Source organism: Falco biarmicus, chromosome 4, assembly GCF_023638135.1.
Source record: "Falco biarmicus isolate bFalBia1 chromosome 4, bFalBia1.pri, whole genome shotgun sequence".
Classification (NCBI taxonomy): domain Eukaryota; kingdom Metazoa; phylum Chordata; class Aves; order Falconiformes; family Falconidae; genus Falco; species Falco biarmicus.
This window is the reverse complement of record NC_079291.1, coordinates 80,088,108-80,112,476: the sequence shown is the minus strand read 5'-3', so window position 1 is coordinate 80,112,476 and position 24,369 is coordinate 80,088,108. Positions and strand designations below refer to the sequence as shown.

Below are 24,369 nucleotides of genomic sequence, written 5' to 3'. Positions count from 1 at the left end.
AAAGAATGTCTTTAAAATACTATTTAAAATGAAATGTATCTATTTTGACTTTAAGTTAACTAGAAGTTATTTGAGAGCAAAAAATTATTTTCTTGAGCACATTTCTCTGATTTCTAATGGGCTAAATACAAGTTGAGAAAAGACATTAACTTATCTGCATGGGTAAAAATACAACAAATTCATTTTATACATTATTTACCATTGATATAACTTTCCAGCCATTTAAGAATGTTCCTTTTGTTGTGTGAAGCATGTTCTTTAAAAATGCAAAACTTTAGATTTTGTTTGTTAGTTTAAAACTTCTGTTTTGTTTGTTCTAGGCTATGAAAAAATGGAAAACAAAATACTAGAAAGCTCAAAAGGGAACATTCTGCAAGATCTAACAACAACAAAATTAAACTCAAATAGTTTACAGATAATGTGCAAAGCAATTTAGGCAGATTCCTAGTAGAAGTACATAATATTTTGCATAGAATTGTAAAAGGATTTTGAACCACTGATTTTCCATGTGCCCTAAAATGTAAGACGGTAATATATGACACACTTTGCCAGTATTTCTGTAGTAGGTAAGGGGGGGAGGGGGGGCAGAGAGAAAAATCACAGCTGCATTGGCAAAAACCCTAGTAAGTTATTTGTTCTGTAACTGATTAAAGCCAGAGTTGGAAAAAAACCCTCTCTTGGTATAGCGTAAGATACAGGGAAGATTTACTGATACAGTTATCTTGACATAATTTCTGGCACAGAAGCTATGCTATTTTTGTAGCGCAGGCAAGATACTAATAATCTTTCTCATGGGGAGCAGATTAGGGATCCCAGGCCGTCTATACAGCGTTATCCTAATGCTGGAGTATCATGGTGCCATACATCACCAAAGAAAAAGTACTGTTAGTAGTAAAGTATATCATCAGACGTTCCTATTTATGTAGCTGAAAATGACTTGGTTGGGACTAGCTGTGTAGTCAGCCCTTCTTTGATAGTTAAAAAAGCTTCCTCCAATGACTATGTTAGGCAGGAGCTTACAGTGTGAACACTTTCTTGTTCACCTCAGGAATTTATTTCCCTTCTACTGCAGAAAATAAGAGATATATCATTTATGTCTCCCTGTAGATGTCCAGTGAGATGATGTGATCTCCAATAAAATATTTTATTTACTATTTCTGGCAGCGCTGGAATCCAGTTGGTGGCTTTTGTGAGAAATTACTCCCCAGTGACCGCTGGCAATGGAGTGATGTGAGCGGGCTAAAACATCAGCAGCTTGATAGTTTCACGCTGCCTTCACCACACTGGGAGTGGGAGTCTGACTGGTATGTGGATGAAAATATTGGAGGGGAACCAACAGAGAAAGGGGTAGGTGAACAATACCAAAAAGAGATCTATTCTGGGAATCCTTAATCTGTAAAATAAAAGACACTTTTATAGAAGTATAAAAGGTCTGTAAAAATAAAAGGCACTTAACTTTTTATAGCTACTTCTTTTCTGGGCAATAGCTCAACTATAATACAACACAAGGAAGGATCTTCTTTGAAGGCTTTTGAAGTCTATAGGAGCTTCTATAGAAGCTTTTTTCTTTTTATCAGGCCATGAAATGCTGGCAACTGGATGCCATTGTTATTCAAGAGCTTCACTATAAAGAAAGTAAAATGCTTTACTGTGTCTTGTTTGCTCTGTGTATATCATGCAGAAGAATTTGGATATGATGCAAAAATCATTTGTGGAATTAGCTGATCTGTTAATCAGGGCTGTTGAGACATGCACAGTAACTTGCACTGTATTTGTAGGAGTGAGTTGTGCAGAATTGCTCCAAGTTACAATTTCAAGCTTTCCTTGGCCCTGATTTTCATACAAGAAAACCTCTGTTTGCAGGGCTGGACTTACGCCATAGACTTCCCCAGCACCTACACAAAGGATAAGAAATGGAATTCTTGTGTCAGACGCAGGAGGTGGATCAGATACAGGAGATACAAATCACGGGACATTTGGGCGAAGGTTCTGGATTTCTTTTAAATATAAAATAAACTGATCTTCTGAAATAGTTATAAGTGCAGGGAAGTTTGCCTTTTATCACCGCTCTGTAGGCTGGACCTGGATTCCTTGACTTCAAACTTGTAATTCTTGTAAGCATAAATGGAAGGCTGGGATTTTTCATAGAAACCTGTGGTAATAAGGTGCCAAATCTCATGGGAATGCAGTTGGAGGTGGATGCTTTGCAGATTTGCTCCTTTGCAAATTTCAAATCAACTTTTTAACCTCCTTTGGTTGTTTGACAAAACACTGTCCTTCAAGGTGGCACCTGTCTAGCATCATTCACCAGCTGTGTCCTTTATCTGTATGAATAACTGTTCTTTAAAAAACTGTTGTTCCAGCTTTCCCATTCAAAGAACGTCTGTATGCGCAGTTCTGTGAGTAAAAGTCCCCTTTAGTTAGGGGATGAAACACAGACTTCTTCGTGCTGCATTGGCAGCGCTTCCCCTCTCTCTGCATAGAGCAGCCTTGAATGAGAGGAAGACTTTCCATGCTCACTGCTTTAGTGAGCAATACCTTAACCAGTCTGCAAGAAACAAGTTAGGCCACCAGCCGAATCACCTGTCTGTTTGCAGTGTCTCCTCTTCTCAGTCTTGCTTTGCTTTGCTTCAGATTGTATCCCGTGATGATCCAGATCAGTTGCCAGACCCTTTCAATGATATCTCGGTTGGAGGATGGGAGATCACCGATGAGCCTCTTGGCCGTTTATCAGTATGGGCGGTTTCTTTACAAGGAAGGGTATGTGCATGTTCCCTAAGTTTTCTAATGTAGATTACTACTGAAAAGGGGTTCAATGCTTTTAAATCAAGGCAGGTTTGGTAGTGTCCTGTCCTTAAGAAAATACGCTGCTTGTGTGTCTGGCAGTAGGTGTAAAAGCTGCTTTGGGACTACGTTGTGTAACAACCTGTGTTGGAAATGGCAAGGCTTAGTATCTTACAGGGTTGCTGTTTTATGGAAGCCTTAAACCTCTATAAACAGGTGAATCTTAACGACTTGGGCTGAGTAGCATCTTATATCCTGAAAAATGCCCAGAATGATGACTGGCACAGGTGACAAAGAAGAAGCCTTAAAACCTGGTAAAGATTCTTGCAAAGCATTGTGCCGTGTCCCCGTGGGGATGAGTCAGGTATGAGTCGAGAAAGAGTTTACAAAATGGTTTTCTAAGACTTACTGAACAGAAAATGGTAACCTCACTTGGCAATATGGAATCCAGCTCTGGAATGTTTTCCATTTATTTTCTATTGAAAATTATACAACTTTCTTTTTGTTGTTACTGTTTTTAGGCCTACGGTCAGTCTCTTCTCTTTTGCTCAGTGCTGTAAAGATTTGATTCTTACTTTCCTTCTTTCATCCTTACACCATGTATCTGACATTCCTTTGTTTCTAGAAAATTTCTAATTTGTGGTCTCACAGGGAGGAATGTAATACTTTTAACAGATAGCCTGAGGTTTCTGTCACGCTTGGCACTGCCTGGAGAGGCAAGCACTCTTGCTTAAATTGTTTAAAGTAAAATTCCCTATGCCTCATACTTCCCAGTAGTAAGTGACAAGCATCCCAACTCTACAGGCTTACTTGACTGACATTATAAAATGCTTTAATTTCCCAAGTAAAAGTCCCCAGAGAAGTAAAGTATTTCTAAAAATGAGGATTTAGCACTCAGCAGTCATGTTTTAGAGTCCTCATACGACTACCACAGGATGCTTTCTATTTTTGACCTATTTTGACCGTGATCTATAGAAAAGTTTACAGACAGTAGGACCAAGACTAGCAAATGGGCTGGATGTCACTGAAGGCTGCACAGAGAATGGAATTTTTTACCCATATTGTGGCAAGCTCTGTTTGAAAGTGAGGTCAGGCTGTCACCTAACAGTAACATTTTTGTTTTATATATTTGTTCGTTCTTGGTTTATGTAACATGTCCTGACATACACTGAAGTGTTTTTTTAAATGTTGAAATATACACAGAACTTGTAGCAATAGGTTACTGTACCCAGTCCAGAGCTGCTTCCACGACAAAAGCTAATCTGTAGAAAAGCCTCCTCCCTTAGTATATAAGGAAATAGCTTCAACTGCATAATCAACATTAAAAAAAATGCCTTTAAAGTCAGAGTGCATACACTGTGTAAAAGATTTCTGTTGTTAAAGGAGGACTGTTCTGCCCAGTTTGTCTTCACGTCTGTGTCAATGGTTTCATTGTTGTAGTGATATTTTTCTAAGTTTTATTTGTTTGGGCTTTTTTTTAAACTTGTCTAGGTATGGTACAGAGAAAATGTCTGCCATCACAATCCAGAAGGTTCCATGTGGTCCTTAATCACCACTCCTGGTGAAGTTGTACAGATCAGCTGTGGACCGTATGACCTCCTTTGGGCAACTCTTTGGGAAGGGCAAGCTATTGTGAGAGAAGGAATCGATAGGAATAACCCTCAAGGTAAAGTTTGTTAAATTTAGCTGGAAGCCCCTTTGATTTTTATAGTGTTTAGTAGAAAACTAACCTAAAATGCCGTCTGGGTTTTGTTTCTTGCAGGAATTTCCTGGAGTACTGTGGAGTCTCCAAGCTCTGAAAATGGGATTATGCATGTCTCTGTGGGTGTTGATGTGGTGTGGTGTGTTACAAAGGATAGAAAAGTAAGAGGTGTCATATTCTGATTCTGGTTTTTTATTCCCATTTTCCTTCTGCTTTTCTCAAACAGGCACGTAACTTTCTTAGGAAACATTGGTAATTTGGACTTAGTATCCCTGTGGCTTGGGGAATTCTGCCTCCCCTTGCTGTTACAGGAATGCACCATTGTTTCTGATATACATAGTTGCATTTAAGTAAAGGAATACTTTCAGTTTTTCCCTTAGAAGGAATTTTCTAAACCTAAGTCAGACAGATGTGGGTAGGTGGGTGGGGATGTAATAAGGGCTATTAAGCATCAAAATTGAAGGCACTCCTAGTTGCTCGGTCTTGTTTCTACATGGTCTGAAGGTTACATCAAAACCAGTATGGGGAATATTTTCATCTACACTTTTCTATATGATCCTATTTGTTTATCTTCCTACTGGAACTGTTCCCTCTTCATCAGCCTTTTAATGTAGCTTTTTGTATTTATTAAGTGGCATATCTGTTACATGTATGTGTGATTACTTTCTTACTGGGGTTTTACCTCAGAATCATAGAATATCTCAAGTTGGGAGGGACCTATAAGGATCATCAAGTCCAACTCCCTGCTCCTCACAGCAAGACTTGAAAGTCTTGAAGAATGTACTAGAATGCTCTTGTGCTGGTTGCAATCACATCCCCTCATACTGAATTCAAAAACACAGGTGAATTCTGTGCATATATAGCAGTTTTAAGTAATTGAGTTACTCTGGTTTAAGAGTTACTACGTGTCAACTGAGCCATAGTAACAGACTTGTCCAGCCTGCTCCATCCGCCAAATAAAACCACTATAATAAATGTAGATAAGCTAGCATGGTTTTCATCAGATCTGCCACAAGATAGTCAAGTACACTGTGTTGTGATAAAGCCAACAACTCCTAAAGTAGCTGCTTGTCACTATATGACTACATGCTAAATACAGGTGGAAGTTTTTCCAGGTAGCCAGCCCACAGGCACTTTCGGATTGGTAAAAACTAATCTAAGGGGAGACAATTTCAAGAGCTGTACTACTGAGAAGAACCCTTTGACCGTTCTGTCCGTCAGCCTGGCTTCTGGGGTTTGAACATAAGAACACTATGTAGAAGCATATTCAGAGTGACCAAAAATAACCTACAGTCGACACGTATTAATAAGAAGTATTTTTCCAATGGCAGAGAAACTAACTGTCACAGAAGGTCTCCTTGTGGGCTGTTCTGGCTGTAGTTATCACCAGATTCTGGGTACTATTAAGGGAATTGTTATATCTTTACCTGATAAAGAAAAAGAACCAAGGAGGTAAGTGACTTCTTAAGGCAGTGTGGCATATCGTTATTGGAGATTATGACTTATCCACTAAAGAAACTAAATTCCAGCTGTTTGCCTGCTAATGCAGAAAGAGCAAAATTTAGTCTTCCTGCTGTTGTTGTTGTAGGTGTGGTTTAGAAGAGGAGTGAACTCACATAATCCTTGTGGGACAAGCTGGATTGAAATGGTCGGAGAAATGATGATGGTAACTGTAGGCTTAAATAACCAGGTAAGACAGCTGTATACCCGTTGTGAGGACATTATGTACAGTGAATACCCTACAGGCAGTACTCACTTGTGGCGAGGTCTGTCAGCAGTGCCAGTACAGACAGCTGAACAAGAGGTCCATGTGCTTGAACTGCTAGGCAGGAATGCATGGCTGCTTTCTTCACCAGCAGGTAACAGTCAGCATGTCTCGTATGGCACATTCAGGTGCAAACAGTTTTCTCTTGATGGAACAGAATTTTATACTGCATCTAGAGTATCAGCATTAGGGAGGAACACAAAAGGAAAACGCTGTGTCCAGCAGATTTTTGTGCTGAATTTTCCACCACTGCACCTTTTGTGTAGCTACCTGCATTCCGTGCCATTTCTTTCACCAAGCCCTTTCCTTCCCTAGGTTTGGGGAATCAGCTGCGATGACAGAGCAATTTATTTTCGTCAAGGTGTCACACCAAGTGAGCTCAGTGGGAAGACATGGAAGGCGATTGTATCTGGCCGAGAGAGTGACAGATCTCAGACCGGGAGCTCAACAAGTCTGCTCAGGTACTTAGTAAAATACCTGCTCGAGACTTTGTACGCCAAGAGTTTCAATGCTTTGCGATATTTCTTTATATTCAAATGGTACAGACAGGGAGGAGCAGGGAAGGCATCTTTAATCATTATATATGCCAAAAAGCATTTGTGTTTTTTGCCATTAAAATTCACAATAAGCAGCACTTGCTGCACTTGGAGTAGAATCTGAAGCTCCCATTTTGGAATTCACTACGTGCTTGCAATAAAATGTGTTTCTCTGGGCTTTACTATCCCTATCTGGAACTAGTCTCTAACAAGAGAAAAGTTTACCTGTGAAATATCATGAAGGAGTGTCAACTCTGCTTAGGAATTATCCTTTGCCTGAGTGTCACTGTACGTTTCCTTTCCTAGAGAGATTAAATTGGTAACTCCCCGCTGACTGCTGGCCTCTTGGCTGTGCAAGACATGCCAATGAAGCTGGGAGTGCTGCAAAAGCTACTTGTTTGAGTCAGAGCGTGCTCTGAGTAGAAGCCCGCTTTAGCTAGGACAAAAATCATAAAGTTAATAATGGGTTTTAAAAAAATCCTATTCATTATTTCATATCCAGAAAATGTGACATTGCTTTAGTGTTTTCCTGAGAGTTGTAGGCAACTGACACCACCGATTGTTTGAAAAGATCTGTGAAATATCTTCCAGTGTTTCACTGGTCTGCCAGATTTGTGTTAGACTCTTTCCCCTGATGATAGAGTTTGACCTTTAAAAAAGAAGTCCGCTGTTTCTCTCCTCAAGCTGAAATGCTAGGCTGATTTCTGTATGCCTGTGGCCTAAGGCCTGTACTAATGTATAATGCTTTAAGTGATAGTTAATTATCTATTTGTCCTTCAGTGCTGGCTGTTTCTTTACTGATGATATTCAGAACCAAACGAACGCGATCATTCAGGGTGATGCAGATACTTCCTCTGACACAGAGCTTCCGAGTGTACCCGTGAACCTTGCCAACACTCCCCCACTGGGAGCTGCAGCCAGCAGCGGTGGTAACAGCACAGGCCACCAGGCAGCAGAAGTATGTACAAATTTGACTGTGGATCCTCTGGACTGTCATCAGGGAGAAGCCACTGTTGCTTCAACTAGTAATGAGAAAGCTGATTTTGAAATGCAGAAATCTAGAAACCCAAATCCTTCTGCAGAACTGCAGTGGACAAACATTGACTTGAAGGAGGCCCAAAAGCAACCAGTCCTCTCCATCAGCACCTTTGCAGAAACATCCAGCCTGTCCTCCCTTGGCATGTTCTCGGTGGGAGCTGAAGAACAGTACGGAGCCGATGAGCACCCACTGTGGGCCTGGGTGTCTGGGGGAGGCTGTCTGGTAGATTTGCACAGCCCGCTGAAATGGTTCACTGTGCCCTCAGGTACTATCCAGTCACCACAACCGACCTTAATTCTCAATCACAGTTCAGTATGCTCTTTAAGAAAAATGTCAGTTTGTTCTTTTTGCAAGACTATATAATCACCTAGAGATTCCATTTCTACACAGTTTACAAAGTTTGGCTGTAATACATTGATTCTGAAGTATAATAATTAGAAAAATTACATTAGACTGGGTTGATTCAGTGCAGTGTTCAAAGCTGCATCGTGTTTTACCTTTCACAGAACTGTATTCAAAGCTCACTGGAATTTATTGGTTTTGGTTCTGTTGTAGGTTTGTCGTCCTCTGTGCAATCTCTCTCTCTGTCTATCACTCCAGCACAGACAGCAGCATGGCGAAAGCAGATTTTTCAGCAGCTGAGTGAAAGGACAAAGCGGGAACTGGAGAATTTTAGGCATTACGAACAGGCTATTGAGCAAGTAAGCAGTGAGGACACTTACCTCTTATCTACTACACACATCTATCAATACTGGGCATCCATAATACATTTCTGAGGTATTGATCTGAACTTACTGTCACCTTTATATTCTTATCCTTACTTCTGTCTATGACAGCTTTCCTGGATTATCACTGTCTGAGCTCCCTGTGGGAAGCTAGCAGCTTATCAAACATGGAGCAGCAATCTTTATCTAAAAGCATGAGCTGATAGTTTTGTGTAGGACCAAATGAAGCATTGGTCAGCATTAGAGTACACTGAAACCTCAAATCCATAGAGAAACATTTGCAACAGTGGAACATTGTATGAATTATTCCACCACAAAATTAGGCTTCCTAATTGAAGCAGTGGCTCAAGTGAACTTTCCCTCTCTGTGAACATTAAGGGATTAATGTAACTTGCATAACTAAAATAATGATGCAAACATCAATAGCAGCACTTAAACAGCAGCACTTTTGCTTGATGTTCCCTTTGTTATGACCTCTTGGTTCTTTTCAGATTCATTCACATTTTTGGTCCCTTCATTGCTAATTGCCAAGTGACATCTGGAATTCATTTGATTAAAAGCACTTGAAGTCCACAGGTTTAATCAAAATTTAAAAGATTACGTCAAAAACCTTTAAAGTCCAAACAGAAGTTGTGTTACAACAGGAGCACACTAGAGTCAATTAGTATCTCTGTGTTACTGCATTCTGGCAGAGGTAAAATGTTAATACTGTTGTACATGTACTATTTTGGCGCCTTTCTATCCACTTTTGTCAGTTTCCATTTTGCCTTCAGCTTCCTGAACACCCTGGTGCACTCCGTGTCAGAATTAACTGATATGGTACAGACTAACCTGCAGCAGACATTTCTTGTGGTCACAAAAAATACTATTTGACAGACAGGTAGGGAGTCATGCGGTTTCCTTACTGCTATAAATTTGTGTTTGCATTGCAGTCAGTTTGGGTTAAAACTGGAACCTTGCAATGGTGGAGGAATTGGAAGCCTCATAAATGGATGGATGTTCGAGTCACACTTGAGCAGTTCACTGGGAGCGATGGAATGCGTGACAGCATCCTGTTCATCTATTACATGTATCATGAGGAGAAAAAGGTGTGTTCAGCTTCAGACCCTTGAGAGAGTTGCATTTGGCAAAGGAAAACCTTCAAAGGGAAAAGTTTTCTCAAGGGAGTTTTGGGAACCAATTCAAATGTAGCTGAGTGCAATAGCAAATTCCAAGCTTTTCTAAGCTGTAGCTATGTTAATACAGTGTCAGAAATAACCAGTCAGCAACCATCCACATTGCTGAAACTATCAGCTTTGCATGAACTAGGATTCTTTTGGAAGTTCAAAATGTTATTGATTGTGAAGACAGACCAAGCTTGGCTGGCCAGGGTCTTCATGAATTTGGTTAATGCATATGGGCAATAGGAATCAGAGGTAGTGCAGGACTGGAATTGAGCCCCATCCCTTCTGCGCCAAGAACTGATTCTTTGCTATCCTTGGCAGGAATGCCTCATTCATAGTCCTGAAGTGCAAAAATGCTTACTCTGAGGATGGCACATCTGAGTTTGCTTCAGTTGCAATTATTTTTTTCTCTTGTCTTAGTATATCCATGTGTTCCTGAATGAAGTCACTATTATAGTTGAAGTTCTGAATGAAGCCAAACATTCCTTTGCACTCTATACACCTGAGAAGACAAAGCAGCGATGGCCAATCCGCCTGGCAGCCGCAACAGAGCAAGAAATGCATGACTGGGTAATTCTGTGGATTTTTCGTTTCAAGCGGGCAATATCTGAAATAAACCATAAAAGCTAGTCTCTGAAACCTCAGCATTACATTAACAGTATCTAGGCTACTTATTTATTTTCACAGTTTAGGTATTTAAAAAGTCCGTTCAAACCTACTCAGAGGCACTTGAGGCTTCTTACCTCCTCTGGATTTCGCACGTTTTCTGATGCTGCAGTCTTGTACAGTAAAACCAATACTGTTTTTCCTTCCCTTCTTATCTCCAGATATAGATCAGGTTGCAAATGAGGTAGGAGTTTAATTGAGCTAGTCTATTTGTCTGTATTGGTAGAACTGTTACCTGTTGCCACTGTTGTAGAGAGCCTTATGTGTAGGCAAACAGGCATATATACGCTGAAGCAATGGAAAACCTGAAAGATACTTCATGATGATCAAATACTGCAAACCACGTTGGTTCCAGCAATTGTGGTGTTAATTTTTAAAACACTGAATTCCAGTGCCTTTGAGAAAAAGCTGCAAATTCACTTTGCTGATTTGCAAGAACATGCAAAAGAAAAACTTTGTTTTATAATACTGAAGCTTCTATATGGAAATTTTTTTTCTCACTGTAAATGGAGCTTTTGGTTCTCTGCTTCTGGTTTTGTAGCTGTCTTTGCTGAACATGTCCTGTTGTGAAAGCAGACGGATTCAAGGCCCTCCTTCTCACCATGCCATTTGGTCGGTTACTTGTAAAGGAGACATCTTTGTTAGTGAGCCAAGTCCTGAACTGGAGGCCGGACCACTCCTGATGCCATGTGATCAAATGTAAGAGGTTTCAGAAGCTGTTCTTTCTGCATGGGATGCCACCCAGCAAAGTCTGTCTTCCATGTCAGTTCCGTGACTTTGATGGGCTGTCGGAGAGTACAGTACCCTGCAGATATCTGTCAATGACAAGCTTAATGGCTGCCTTCATATTCATGAATGCATGTGAAGAAATTTGCCAAATCATATTTTAATTCTTGGGTGCTGGAGCTATTCATGTGATTTCAAAAGCCTTTCTTACTGAGATCCCACTTGTTTGTGATTGCATCTTTAATGCCATAATTACGTAAATGAAGAGATGGCCTAGACTAGAAGTAAACCTAATCACTGTCATTGTAATGTAATTTCAGTTCTCAGTTTTATCTGAATAAGGAAATCTGAAATTCTTAGTCCTCCATAGTCACTACAGTCCAGGAGCAGCTCCGTTACAGTTTCTATTACAAGTACAGCAATATGGTACTGCAAAGTCTTCAAGCAACAAAATACCAGGCTCAGAACTGGTGGGTTAAAGGCCAACCTTCAATTTAAAAAATACCCCCAGTTTCTTTGAATAATACCTTTAGCCCTTTTTCTTCAGGGTAGAGCACTTTCAACATGTGGCAAATCACAAAGCCAATGTGCTCTTGCATCTTAGTTTGGGGGATCTGTGACCTAGATCATCTCCTGCCTTTCTGATATCTAAAATACTCCTCTGCAATCCCTTTATTTTCCCTGTTCCTCCCCAGAAAAGTGCCATGGCCAACTGGCTGTGTAAAGCCCCAGAAAATAGGAAGAATTAAACACCTGTTTTTACCAAGCTCCATAGCAAATATATAAATAATTTGTTTTCTTGTCAGATAAAGGCAATTCCTAGATGTAAAAAAAAAAAAAAATTAGGATGAAGTTAAAGCTGAGGTAGTTGATGGCCACTAAGATGTAAAGACACAAGCAAGACCATCCTAACTAGTGTTTAAATATATATAATATAAGCCATAAAATAAAAGGGAAGTAAAATACTTCAAAGCTTGACAATTCCAAGTGGTGGCAGACAGGTTCCTTCCATCTGTTCTTCAGTAGTTGTTCAGAGGGAAGTGCTTTCAGTTGGCAACTGCCTTCACTTCCAGATTGCACAGAGGTTGAACAGAACCATATGAAGTTGCCTGTCCTTCAGGTTGTTGAGTTGTAGGAGAAGAAAGCATACATTCCTGATGGATGTGGCGTAGAGTAAATGTAACATGCTGTTCTTTTTCTGGCAGGTTTTGGCGTCAAGTTGGAGGTCATCTTCGACTGATAGAGTGCAATAACCGAGGCATAGTGTGGGGCATAGGATATGATCACACAGCTTGGGTTTATACTGGCGGATACGGAGGTGGCTTCATTCAAGGTAAGGACAGTAGGTCTGCTGCAGTGTGCACATCTCTCGCTTCTCTTCCTGACTGGGTCAGCTGTTAAAGCTATTGCAGCTGTCCTTCCTTTAGCCTTACAAACACGTAGGGCAATGCAGTGAACAGGCCACACGTTAGGAAAGAATTGGTATTGCAGTTTTATATTTTCAGCTGAAGAGTGAGAAATAAAGAGACTGCAATATTACTGTGGGTATTGGAATTTAAAATGTAGCATCTTTAAGGTTTAGCTTTACTATAATCCAAATCGTTTATTTCTCACAGGACTGGCCAGCAGTGCTGATAACATTTACATGCAGTCAGATGTGAAATGTATTTACATTTATGAGAACCAACGGTGGAACCCAGTCACTGGATATAGCAGCAGGTTATTTACTTAATTTATTGTATTTATTTACTGTAATTTTTTAATACTGTCAAATGAAACAAAGCGTTTGTTCTAGCTTTTCTGAATAGTAATTTCAGTTATTGTATCTTCAATGTCCTCCAACATTTACTGTTAACCTGAGATGGACACAGCAGTGTGTCTCAATTTTATAGATTTGGAATTATCCATTCAAAACGCATGTATAACAAAACATTGCAGATTTGTGCTTTGTGAGTGCACAAAGTGTGCCTACTTGCAACATCTTTCATAAGGGCCGTACAGCAAAGTTCTTACTAGGATCTATATATTCGTATACATATTATGCTAGATACATTGGGTCCTTGAATAGTACATTTGAACAGAAGTATTGAAAAAGCATTCATATATATGGGTGTCTATGCCAGAGAAACTCAGGGTCCACCTTCCAATTTTAAATAGTAGTGAGGAATTTCACACTACAGAGGAAAATTTACATGGTCCTCAAGTTTGGTGTAACGGGAAGCAATTGTACAGATTCTTTCCCACTATCCTCATCACTTGCATGATATTTCTAAATACAGAGATTAATGAGAGTACTGTTCCATGTATGAAAGTAGGAAGTGCTACAAACAGGCTTTTCTTCCCTTGCCTTTTAAATTCTGTGTTGTAAATGACCTTGCATTCCTTGTACACTGTTTCACCACAGAGGTCTGCCCACAGACAGATACATGTGGAGCGATGCATCTGGCCTGCAGGAATGTACAAAAATCAATACCAAGCCTCCTTCTCCGCAGTGGTCTTGGGTAAATTTTGTCTTAAAAGTCTTTTTACTAAGAAGGCAAGGCTTAGCAAGTAGGATACAAGACTTGGGCTCAAGTGACCCAGATTTTCTTCCTGGATTTGTCATAATATTTAACCTTGATTTCCCCATTTATACAACAGCAATAATCTTCCACAGTCAAAAGAACATTAAGCATTGAGTGGGATTTTTTGTTTAGTGGCACTTTGACTGCTGCACTGATCCCTTCAACTGAATTAAAAAGACTTGGGAACCTCTGTATGAATTTATATTGCAAGTATTAGAAGGTTTCTAGCACATCGTTACACTCCAAAAGGTGGAGAGAAATAGAGAAGAGGTTATTTTTATTATACATTAGGTGTTGATTGCGCTTGTTATTGTCTTCTTTTGACAATAGGTATCCGATTGGTATATTGATTTTAATACTTCAGGCGGCACTGATCGGGAAGGCTGGCAGTATGCAGCAGACTTTCCAGCGTAAGGAGATACCTTCTTCTACCTAAAATACTGGCAGGCAAATGTGATACTTAAGTCCTCATTTCTTCTTGTTTGTTGTTTTGCACAGTAACTGTGCTTTAACAGGGGCAGGTGTGTCTTGATTTCTCCCTTTTTGTGGGGATGTTAACACTGAAATTTGCTGGGGAGGTAGGGCAGCAAGGTGAACTGGAAACTGTAGTTTCAAGTCTTTTAAAGTCAGCAGGCGCGTCTGGTGGGCAGATACATAGACAGTGCTCTTAGGCTGGCACGGACATTGGAGATGCTCTGACATCCTCATGAACACTTACTTAAATCTGTTTTCATAGGTCCTACCATGGTCACAAGACAATGAAAGACTTTGTCCGACGGAGGCGCTGGGCAAGGTGAGGAACTAAGATATAAATAAACGTTTTTAGAAGTCTCATTTAGTTATGAGGGGAAGAGTCTTGTCACCAAATCAACAAAAGCATTAGTAAACATGCAGTAAATAACATGTCTGCAATGGAGAAGCTGATGATCTTTAGCATTGTGGCTTTAATTTTAAGCCTTTACAGGTGGATACCCTATTGTGTTTTGTGGGATCTGTAGATAAAAGTCAGCTAGGTAGTTATTCTCTGTATCTGATTTTCCTTATGGTAATTGATTAAGGAATAGTAGAGTCTAGGTATATTAGTACATACTAGGTCACTTGTAACAACTGGTAATACGTCTTTTGTATTAATAGTTTTAACATAGGAGTTCCACATACTGTGTACTAGGCCACAGATAATACCAACCCCATTTAAGTCACAGTACACTATATTGTTACACAGTACACTCATTGTTACTGATGCTACAAAGCTAGTACTTTGGCCCTTGTACAAAAATCTTTAACGGAAGGTCCCAAAGCATCAAACTGTTGTTGTTCCAGGATACGCAACAAAACAAACAACATCCAGTCAATCAAAATGGTGACTTGAAATAAAAAAAGGCAACTTGAGAAATACCCTCAAGTCTAAATATTTCTCTTTTTTTAAACTATCAGTTTTAATTGTCAGTTGAAAATCGAAAACAAATAGGGAACAGCTCAGGGCTGGATCCAGTGTTGCAGAACTGGAGAATGGAGGAATGTCCTGAGTTTTTCAGGACATTCTTCATACACAGAAGTTACTTTTGTGATGATGGAATCTAACATAATTTCTTTAATAGACAGCACTACTTTGTTGCAGTTTCCACAGAAAAAATACACCAATTCCCAGAATGACCTACCTCCAACTCTTTATATAAAGCTGCCTTATCTCTGCCTACCTACATAACTTTATAACAAGCCCCACCAAAAAAACTAATTGAAAAACAATTACCTTAACCAAGACAGAGGCAGGAATGGACCAGGTGTGGAGTTCCGCAATGGGATTCTCAGCTGGGGTCAAATATTCATTATCCAGCTGTTGCCCACTGTGAGTTTTAGAGAACTAGAGAGCAGTGTAGCACAAGCTGCAGACTTCTTGGTTGGGCTTGGTTTTATAAAGTAACTTTTCTAAAAAAAAACCACAGAAGCTTTGAGAAATCAGTAATACGTCAAAAGTTAAAACCTGATGCAAAACACTAATGATTGTTATAAATCTCTTTGAAGTGAAAAATGCTAATACTTACTGTACCTACTTAATGAAAAGACTTCAGTATTGTTTGCACTGAAGTCAACAATGGACCAGGAAACAAATTCAGTTATAGAAAGTACATACTTCTGATGGGCATGGGTTTTTTCTGCTTCAGAAAATGTAAGATAGTCACCAACGGGCCGTGGCTGGAAGTGCCTCCTGTTACCCTGTGGGACATCTCCATAATTCCCAGTTCAGATGCAGACGATGAAGAAGCAGTAGCACTGTGGGCAATCAGTGACAAAGGAGACGTGCTCTGCAGGCTTGGAGTGACACAGCAAAATCCAGCTGTAAGGCTCCCTGTTTTTACTGCCTTATTGACATACTTAATGTAATTATGGAAGTACATACAGTCATGCAGTGTACTCTCTCAAAGCACCTTGTTATTTTTTTCACTTTTATGTCCCAGATTTGAAGGTCCTTGTCCATCAACTGAAACAGTTTGCTGCCCACAGTTCTTACAACAGCACTTCCCTTGCATAATCTACCTTAGCTTGTGCCACGTCACTTGCAGGAACTTAATGTCAGCTCCTGTAGGTCTTCTTGTGAGGCATTTGACTTCCACCTTCTGCACTGAAGCTTAGTTCCTTTTTTTTTTTTTTTTAATTGTTGATAATATGCATATCCCATTTAAATGAACTGCTGAGGATCAGAATTTCTCTGAAGTATGGTCCCAGTCTAATGCCCACTGATACCACTAGGAGTTTGTCGTTTGACTTTTCTGGGCCTGGAACTGGCTGCTTATTTAAGACAGGTGGGCCTGGACTAACCTATGGATTTAACTTTTTTTCTTATGGACCGTGACAGAAGTAATGAGTGAATATCCAGTAAAATATGCAGAAAGGAACAAATAGTCCCAGCAAGTTCAATAGGAATAGTTATTTCCTACTAATAGACATATGCTGAAACACCAGATTAGGGTTGATAGGCACTGATTTTAAACCGTATTTACAATGGGGGGTCGGAGGCAGGGAATCTTAACAATATACTTTAGTGGAGTTTGGAGAAGAACTGCCAGTTGAAAATCTATAGGAATGGGTTTTTAAATTTTTTTTTTCTTGCTGTTCAATCAGTTACAATAGCACAGATCTGTAAGGCAGTGCAACAGCAAGAACTGAAATACCATGTCTGGAATCTGAAGCTCCATATCCGATTTTTGTGAGACTGTTGTTCTATGTAATCAAAACCAAGGGATTATTTGAAAAAAGAAGGCTCTAGCCCAGCTATTCAGAGACATGTAGGTGCCTAAATTCTGGTGATTTCAACAGAAAGGCTCTGTTATAGTCCAGTGTAGCTATTTTCAAAGAGTTTTATATCCAAATATCTTTGACAATCAGGGACCTTGTTTCTGTTCAGCTGTAAAATTATGTAAGAATTATTCTTCAGAATCTTTTTCACTATGTAGGGCTTTTCCCATTTGGGAATTATCAACAGTATTTGTCATGGAGTTTTTAACCATTGCTTTACAATTCATCTTACGTGATTTGTTAGGGAACGTCCTGGCTGCACGTGGGAACAGATCAGCCCTTCATTTCCATCTCAATTGGAGCATTTTACCAAGTGTGGGCTATTGCTAGAGATGGTTCTGCCTTCTATCGGGGTTCAGTGTCTCCAAAAAAACCTGCAGGTAAGTACTTGCCCTTTTTGAGCACAGTCTTCATTTTACACATTGTGTAAGCTTTACTACACTGCAACATCTGAACAAGACAAGTCAGTTTAGCAGACGGCTTTCCAATAGCTGTGCAAAACACAGTGCATATGAATAATACTGATTGATAATTATAGCAGTTAATTTGCTCTTCACTTGTGTGATTTAAAGTGTTTGCTTCTATAAACAAGCTAGTAAGAATCTATTAAGTGTAATGTCATTCACAGCTTTCTCCTCAGCTATGTATTTCAACTGCAGGCATTTCCAAGACTTGTCATACATAATTTTGTCTTCTCAAAATTTTACTCAAGTATTTCTGACCTTTAGGTGACTGTTGGTACCATATTCCTTCACCTCAAAAACAAAAGTTAAAACAAGTCTCAGTAGGACGAACGTCTGTGTTTGTGTTGGATAAAAATGGTAAGGATCTTTAAAAATTATTTATCAATGTTACAAAAAACAAATCAGTATACATCAGACCGATTTAAAAAGCAGAGGCTAAGTTAGAGCTTCTGCTTGGACAGACAATTACTGTTGCTTCAAGACGAGTAATATTTCATATTGAAAGAGATGGTGTACCTGTTTTTTGTTACATCTGATAGTGCCCTAGGTAGCAACAGTCCAGCATCTACACTGTTCTTGGGGGGGGGGGGGGGGGGGGGGGGAGTAAATGAATGTCAAAGAAAAGAATTGTATGGCAGGATTTTGTCCGAAACCCTAGAACGTACAAAACTGAAGAGGAATATTTTGTTGTTGCAAAACCTAGAAATGGCACCACCATTGCAAGATAAATTACGAAGCATCCTTTTGTAAAATAAACAAGTCTTCAACACCAGTCTCCTTCAGAGATCTTTATCTCATTTGCTTTAGTGCTCTAGTGCATAGTTCCTTATATGAACATTTTTCCCAAAGAAGTTTTACAGAACAGAGTATTTTCTGTTTTCCAGAAAAGCTAGAAAGAAGAACTGTAGAAACACAAATTCCAAAGTAGGAACTTCATTGTCCTTCACTGTAACACATTAGTCAAAACCATAATACATATCCACAGAACACAAAGCATGAACTACTGATTTGTTATCTTGTTTACTAACACTTTATACAAAGCAGATAAATTGTTACCAGGACTGGTTATTTTATAGGCAATCTTTGGTACCGGCAAGGTATTACACCAAGCTACCCTCAAGGATCTACGTGGGATCACGTTTCAAATAATATCCGTAAAATGTCTGTAGGGCCCCTGGACCAGGTGTGTATTAAGCATCCTTGTTTAAATGTTAGTTTATTAGTGACTTAACATCCTTTTGTAATTAAATGTTCTTCATAATTATTTGTGTTTAACTTTATTTATTCTCCAAGGTCATTGTCTAAATGCTAGAATACTGATACCAACACAAAAGTCATGCCAATGAAATAGTGATACAGCCAGCCCTTTACTGTAAAAAGCCTTGTTAATTTTCAGTTAACAAGACTATTCTATATATTTAATCTCTTTCCTGCCAAGTCTTACTATCTGGCAGTTTTAATTATAACACTGCTATCTAGTTGGTTGTTTGGGTGTGCCTCTGACTAAATTAGAGCAGGTTTGGCCAATTCAAGATCAAGACTGATGTCTGAAAGAGGTCAAACAGACTGCACCTGGGAAGAGCAGCACCAAGAGCACATGCTACTGCCTCCTTTTGTTTTCTTGAGGTCTGGGTGATAGCTGACAAAGTGCAAGGAAGTCATAGTTTGAGCTGTGGGACAGTCTGCCATCGCACCGGTGTTCAGCCAATGGAACCTAAAGGCCTCTCATGGGATTATGGTATTGGGGTAAGTGCTGGGGGCATAAAACTGCCTAAAAGCTGCGTATCCAAATACCTGTGGGCACGTGTAGAAAGGAAAGTGCCGTCCTGCTCCAGCTGGCAAGCTTCCTACAGCTTGCATATACCTGCAGGAAACTGACCTTCGTTCTTCAGTTTTATGTTCCTTTTTTAAGTTAATACTACAGGTTATGCAATTATAGCTGGGAAGTAATGTATTTGCATTTGATAAGCATTCATTTTAAACAGGTAATTAAAAAGTTATAATGGAAAAATTAGTAAAGTAAGTGCTGTTTTTAAGAAGTAGAATTTTTCCTAGTCTGCAGGTTATTATTCCTCTGTGTTGTTCCCTATATTACCCTCAATGTTTGAAGAAAGACTGTTTCATGGTTTTGGCCCCTTTTAAGTTGGTGGAAAACCTGCTATGGCTCTATTATGAATGCCTGACCCTAATAATCTTAATTCCTTGTAATAAAAATAATCCTCAAGTTTACTACCTCTATACCTCCCTGTCAGGACGATACCTTGTGTTTTGTTTTGTTTAACAAGGAGCCTTTTTTCTGATTCAGCCCAGAGCAGGATTACTTTCCTCATGAGTAAACAGTATAAAACTGGTAGTGCACATAAAGCATCGCATTAGATATGGTACTTGCAAGGTGACATTTCTCCTTTTTTATTTCTTTATCAATCTTTTACAGGGTGGGTGGGAGCACATTACAGTCAGAGGAAACACAACTGAAGCATCTAGGGTTGCTATGCATGACACTTCCGAGGAAAGCCTTGCGGTATCAAAGGATTTAGAAGATGAGGAGAGTAAAGGGAAAACAGAACACTCTAAAACCCCTCTGATGGTCAGTGACAGTCAGGAATTGGACAGAAATACTGTTAATTGTTAAGTTGTCGCCATCTACATGTTGCAGACAAGCAGTAGTCAGTATAATTTAAAAAGAAACTAAATGTCTATTGCCTGGAGAGAAAAACATGGCCTTTTTGTGCTACTAATACTTTTTACTGAACTGGAGTTTGCAATGGGGTATTTTAAATACTGACTTAATCTACTACATCATGTGTAAAACGCGACTTGATAGAGCTAATTGGCTTTGTCAAAGCAGGCAGGCTTTTTAGCCACAATGTATTTCTGACCCTTTGCCATAGCTGCTATACAACCATACAAATGTGGGTATCTTCACAGATGATTACTACATTTACTTATTTTTCTGTGAATATTACAGTTCTCTTCCCTATATTTCATATCCACACACCTTGCAAATTATTCTCCAGATTCATGTTTGAGCAGAGGTGAAGGTGTAGTATAAATTTAAATGAATTACAGGCAAACATAACTGTCCTGACTATACAAGCATTGACACATGCATGCAACTGTTCAGGTGAGTCCTGCTTATATCAGCATGTGTACCTTGCTTGGGTCTTGCTCCCATCAGCGATATTAAACTGTATACAGCTCAACAGGGTGCAGCTACCAGTAAGAGCCAATTTTTGCTCACAGTGAGCAATATCTTAATCAAGAATGGAACCACTGGTTTCAGCAGGACTGTGTAGAGAGCACAGTCCTATTCAGTCTAAGTGACAAAGCTTCATTCTAAATTGTCCGCCTAAATGGTGATAAATCATGTTTTGTCTTCATCTTAACTGGAACCCCACAATAACTGAAGTATACAGATGCCTACCTAATGTGGTTGGAAGGCGTCAGACACTTGAGGAGTTAGGCTGCATTCCAAATCATCGCAAATCATGCTTTCATAGCCTAAAAGAAAAGAGGAGGTCTTAAGTAAGATTCTGACTTCACAAGTGGTAGGAGTGCTAAACAGCTTTACTGGTATCAAGTGGAATTTGCCAATGTACACTAACATGGGTTCAGAATGAAGCTCTGCTCTTTGTTTTTAATACATGATTGATTCATCCCTTCTTTCAACAAGAAACCACTTTTTATTCTCAAAAAAAGCTTTTTTTCCTGTCTTACTTATCATAATTGGACCGTGATGTGAAATCCTTATTTGAAATCCAGTCCTTGTGCTGAAAAAGCCTCTCCCAGTAGCTTCAGGAAAGCACTGTTTTTCCCCTGGCAGCAGTTTACATTGATTTTTCCTCTCTGTGTGTGACTGTATATGGAGTTATTTTTATATGATGAGCAGTGTGGTGTGGTCTCAGTACTGTATTTGTAGAAGTAAAACATGTTTGCACGTATTTAAGGAATACATTTGGCATTTTAATGCCAAGGAGAGCACTGTTTCCAAGTCCAAATGTGAAAGAAGATTCAAGAAGCTTTACTGTTTAAAAGAAACTGTTGATCTTTCCAGTATGTGATTAGAAATTTCTGGTTTATACATACATTGTGGGATTACCATGAATAACATGTTTGCATTAATTACCATAATAAGTTTTGCATAACTTGCACAGTGTCTTGTCCAAATAAATAACTTTATTACATGTATTTGTGGATAATTATTAGGACTGTATTTTCTCTGCATCATATGAAAAATATTTTAATAGTGTTTACATATCCAACAATCAAACTGATTTCATACAATAAGCTTTATAATGTACCTTTAAGTCTTTCCCTACATTGCCAAGTTTCACTTACTTTACTGTAAAAGCTGGGTTTAAGTGAACAAGAGATAAGTTGTTTATGCTCGAGTACTAAATATTTGCCTTCTGAAACTATTATTTAGAAATCTATTTATTTAATTTAAAAATGTAATGTCATTGTTGTGGCTAGTTAAAATAAGGAAAAGTGACTTTAAATTGAAGCCGTTTTCAAAAATAAAAGTAATTTATCAGAAAAAAATGCTTCTTACGAAATCCCTTTTGACATGTCCAAGAAATGCAGCACTTCGTAGCAAAGTACATTGTGGAACTAGCAGTTGCCATTCCATTAAAACACGTTATGTCCTGTGCCCAACTATTCACTGTGGATGGCTGCTTTCAGAGAAGGGGTAACCTTCACGTCTCCTCTGCTACTGTACTTGCAGCTAGGTGTTACATGCCGTCTGGGGCTTCATATTTGAAATGCCTCTGTTTTCAGGAAGTCCTGTCAGAAATACACTGCCATAAGCATTTAAACTTTATATTTGTAACAGTAATATCAGTGTAATTGGTTCTCAAAGTGATGTGCAATTCTTCACCAATGACACTGTTGAAAGTTTTTCAAACTCATTGGTTTCCATCCTCTGCTGAAGTAACCAAATAGCAATTTAAACCCATCTATCCCATAAAAACATTGCAGACATGACATTTAGTATAAACCTACATATGACCCTAAAACGCACTGTTCTAGCAGACTAATGACCTTTAAAGAATTGTACAAAAAAAAAGACTATTACCTACAGGTGCTTAGTCCTCACTTACTATATAATAGACAGAACCACAGCATTCAGGCTGGATGGCCCAGAGGAAGCCACCTGGCCCAGCCCCTGCGGGGCTAACACAGCCAGGTGGCTCCCAGCCGTGCCTAGTCAATGCCCGAACACCCCGATGACGATGCCGGAGGCTCCACCACAAGCAGCTGGCACTGGTGTTTGACGGCTGCTGCAGCCCATGGCAGAGGCCCCAGGCTCTATCCGCAGCCCACACCCGGGCTGTAATGTCTTCCCCCCGAGGTGGAGGTCCCTGCTGCAACACAGTGCCCGGTCTCTGGCCTTGTGGGGCCTTCATACAGGCTCCAAGCTGTCCTCAGCAGGGCTGCCGCTCAGCCCCAGCACCTGTCCCTCTCACCACCGGCCTCTCCCAGCAGCAAGCACAGCCGACGGTGCCAGACCACGTGTGGTGCTACGGTGGGAGCCGCAGCAGGTAAGGGGACCCCGCAGCCTCGCCGCTCTGCCCTCAGCTCCTCTCAGGACAGGACGAGCCCGCCGAAACGCCTCACGGCCGCTGCCCCTCAGCTCCTCTCAGGAGAGGACGAGCCCGCCGAAACGCCTCACGGCCGCTGCCCCTCAGCTCCTCTCAGGAGAGGACGAGCCCGCCGAAACGCCTCACGGCCGCTGCCCCTCAGCTCCTCTCAGGACAGGACGAGCCCGCCGAAACGCCTCACGGCCGCTGCCCCTCAGCTCCTCTCAGGAGAGGACGAGCCCGCCGAAACGCCTCACGGCCGCTGCCCCTCAGCTCCTCTCAGGAGAGGACGAGCCCGCCGAAACGCCTCACGGCAGCGGCCCCTCAGTGCTGCCGCCCGGTGCCTGCTCGCTCGCACCACAGCAGCGTCGCGCCAAGCCCCAGCCGCGCCCCTTCCCGTGTACCTCGCCACAACCGCCCCCAGAGCCGGGGCAGCCCACCCGCGGCCGCCGTGCCTGGCCTCCACCGCGCCCTTTCTTCTGGCGGCGCGACCTGTCCGGGGCAGCTCCCCCGAGGCTTGGAGGGTCCCCCCGGCCCTGCGCAAGGGCCCGGGTCATTCCCCAGCCTCCGGGGACTGCCAGCGGGGCAAGGACGCAGCAAAAAGCGCCACCCTCCCCTGGCCGCCGCTCCCCAGCACCGCCGCAGAAGTAACCTGCGAAGTTGCACGGACCCGATTAATGCACCTATTTAGCCCACGCAGCATGGCCAGGCACCCCAGGCCCTGCACCCTGCCATGCCTCACACCCACACCTGCCTGCCGCCACCAGTTGCCCAGCAGGGCCTCTGTGCCGCCATCATCAACCCAGCACCTCTGCGGGCAAGGGAGTAACTGAAACAACTGAAAAAAAATGCCTCGGTGATACAGATTTCTCCTGTTATAATCTGGTAACACACAAATACAGTAAGGGCTTTACCAATAAGGAGCAGCTCTTGAATGAAGCAAGGCAGAGCGCTGTTACAGCAAGTCAAATCTTAAAGACACTAGCCGATACCTTCATTAGCATTTGAATACTTCGAGGTCTAATCACAACTATTTTAGTGTGAAAATAGCTTTACTGATATCAAATGGAATTTGCCAACATATACTAATATGTTAGTTATATAACCTAAGAAAGTCCCAAGTCAAGTCAGGATGCAAATAGAGCTACGGTGAAGAAAAATAACTCGCAGCCCTTAGGCCTGTCTGGAAAATCTTACCTTTTAGTCTGAATGAAACTGTCACACGATCAGCCCTGCTGGAGCAAAATAAATACCATGTTATGAACCATCACCCTCCAGTGATGGACCAGATAAATTCTCAGCCACCACTCCTTGGATGGCCCTGCTGTGCAGGGAGGACCATGCCACACAGGACTATCA

At 40.8% G+C, this 24,369-nt stretch overlaps 1 protein-coding gene across 3 annotated transcripts in view; it reads left to right on the top strand.

The window, feature by feature from the left end:
- The window catches only part of TECPR1 (tectonin beta-propeller repeat containing 1), a 30,185-nt gene extending 8,569 nt beyond the window's left edge, over positions 1–21,616 (top strand). For 2 of the 3 annotated variants that reach the window (XM_056334152.1, XM_056334153.1), the window contains exons 3-25: positions 1,165–1,347; positions 1,864–1,986; positions 2,635–2,760; positions 4,276–4,450; positions 4,547–4,647; positions 6,075–6,176; positions 6,567–6,712; positions 7,568–8,091; positions 8,382–8,527; positions 9,484–9,639; positions 10,135–10,284; positions 10,922–11,079; positions 12,312–12,439; positions 12,723–12,825; positions 13,511–13,607; positions 14,001–14,080; positions 14,407–14,463; positions 15,833–16,007; positions 17,209–17,344; positions 17,693–17,785; positions 18,505–18,611; positions 19,055–19,174; positions 19,863–21,616. In XM_056334152.1, the coding sequence (XP_056190127.1) occupies positions 1,165–1,347; positions 1,864–1,986; positions 2,635–2,760; positions 4,276–4,450; positions 4,547–4,647; positions 6,075–6,176; positions 6,567–6,712; positions 7,568–8,091; positions 8,382–8,527; positions 9,484–9,639; positions 10,135–10,284; positions 10,922–11,079; positions 12,312–12,439; positions 12,723–12,825; positions 13,511–13,607; positions 14,001–14,080; positions 14,407–14,463; positions 15,833–16,007; positions 17,209–17,344; positions 17,693–17,785; positions 18,505–18,611; positions 19,055–19,174; positions 19,863–20,060 (3,384 nt within the window). In that variant the 3' untranslated portion in view covers positions 20,061–21,616. Of the gene's footprint in view, positions 1–1,164; positions 1,348–1,863; positions 1,987–2,634; positions 2,761–4,275; positions 4,451–4,546; positions 4,648–6,074; positions 6,177–6,566; positions 6,713–7,567; positions 8,092–8,381; positions 8,528–9,483; positions 9,640–10,134; positions 10,285–10,921; positions 11,080–12,311; positions 12,440–12,722; positions 12,826–13,510; positions 13,608–14,000; positions 14,081–14,406; positions 14,464–15,832; positions 16,008–17,208; positions 17,345–17,692; positions 17,786–18,504; positions 18,612–19,054; positions 19,175–19,862 lie in introns of those variants that run through there. The other variant, XM_056334154.1, reaches the window with a different exon arrangement.
- The last annotated feature ends 2,753 nt before the right edge of the window (positions 21,617–24,369 follow it).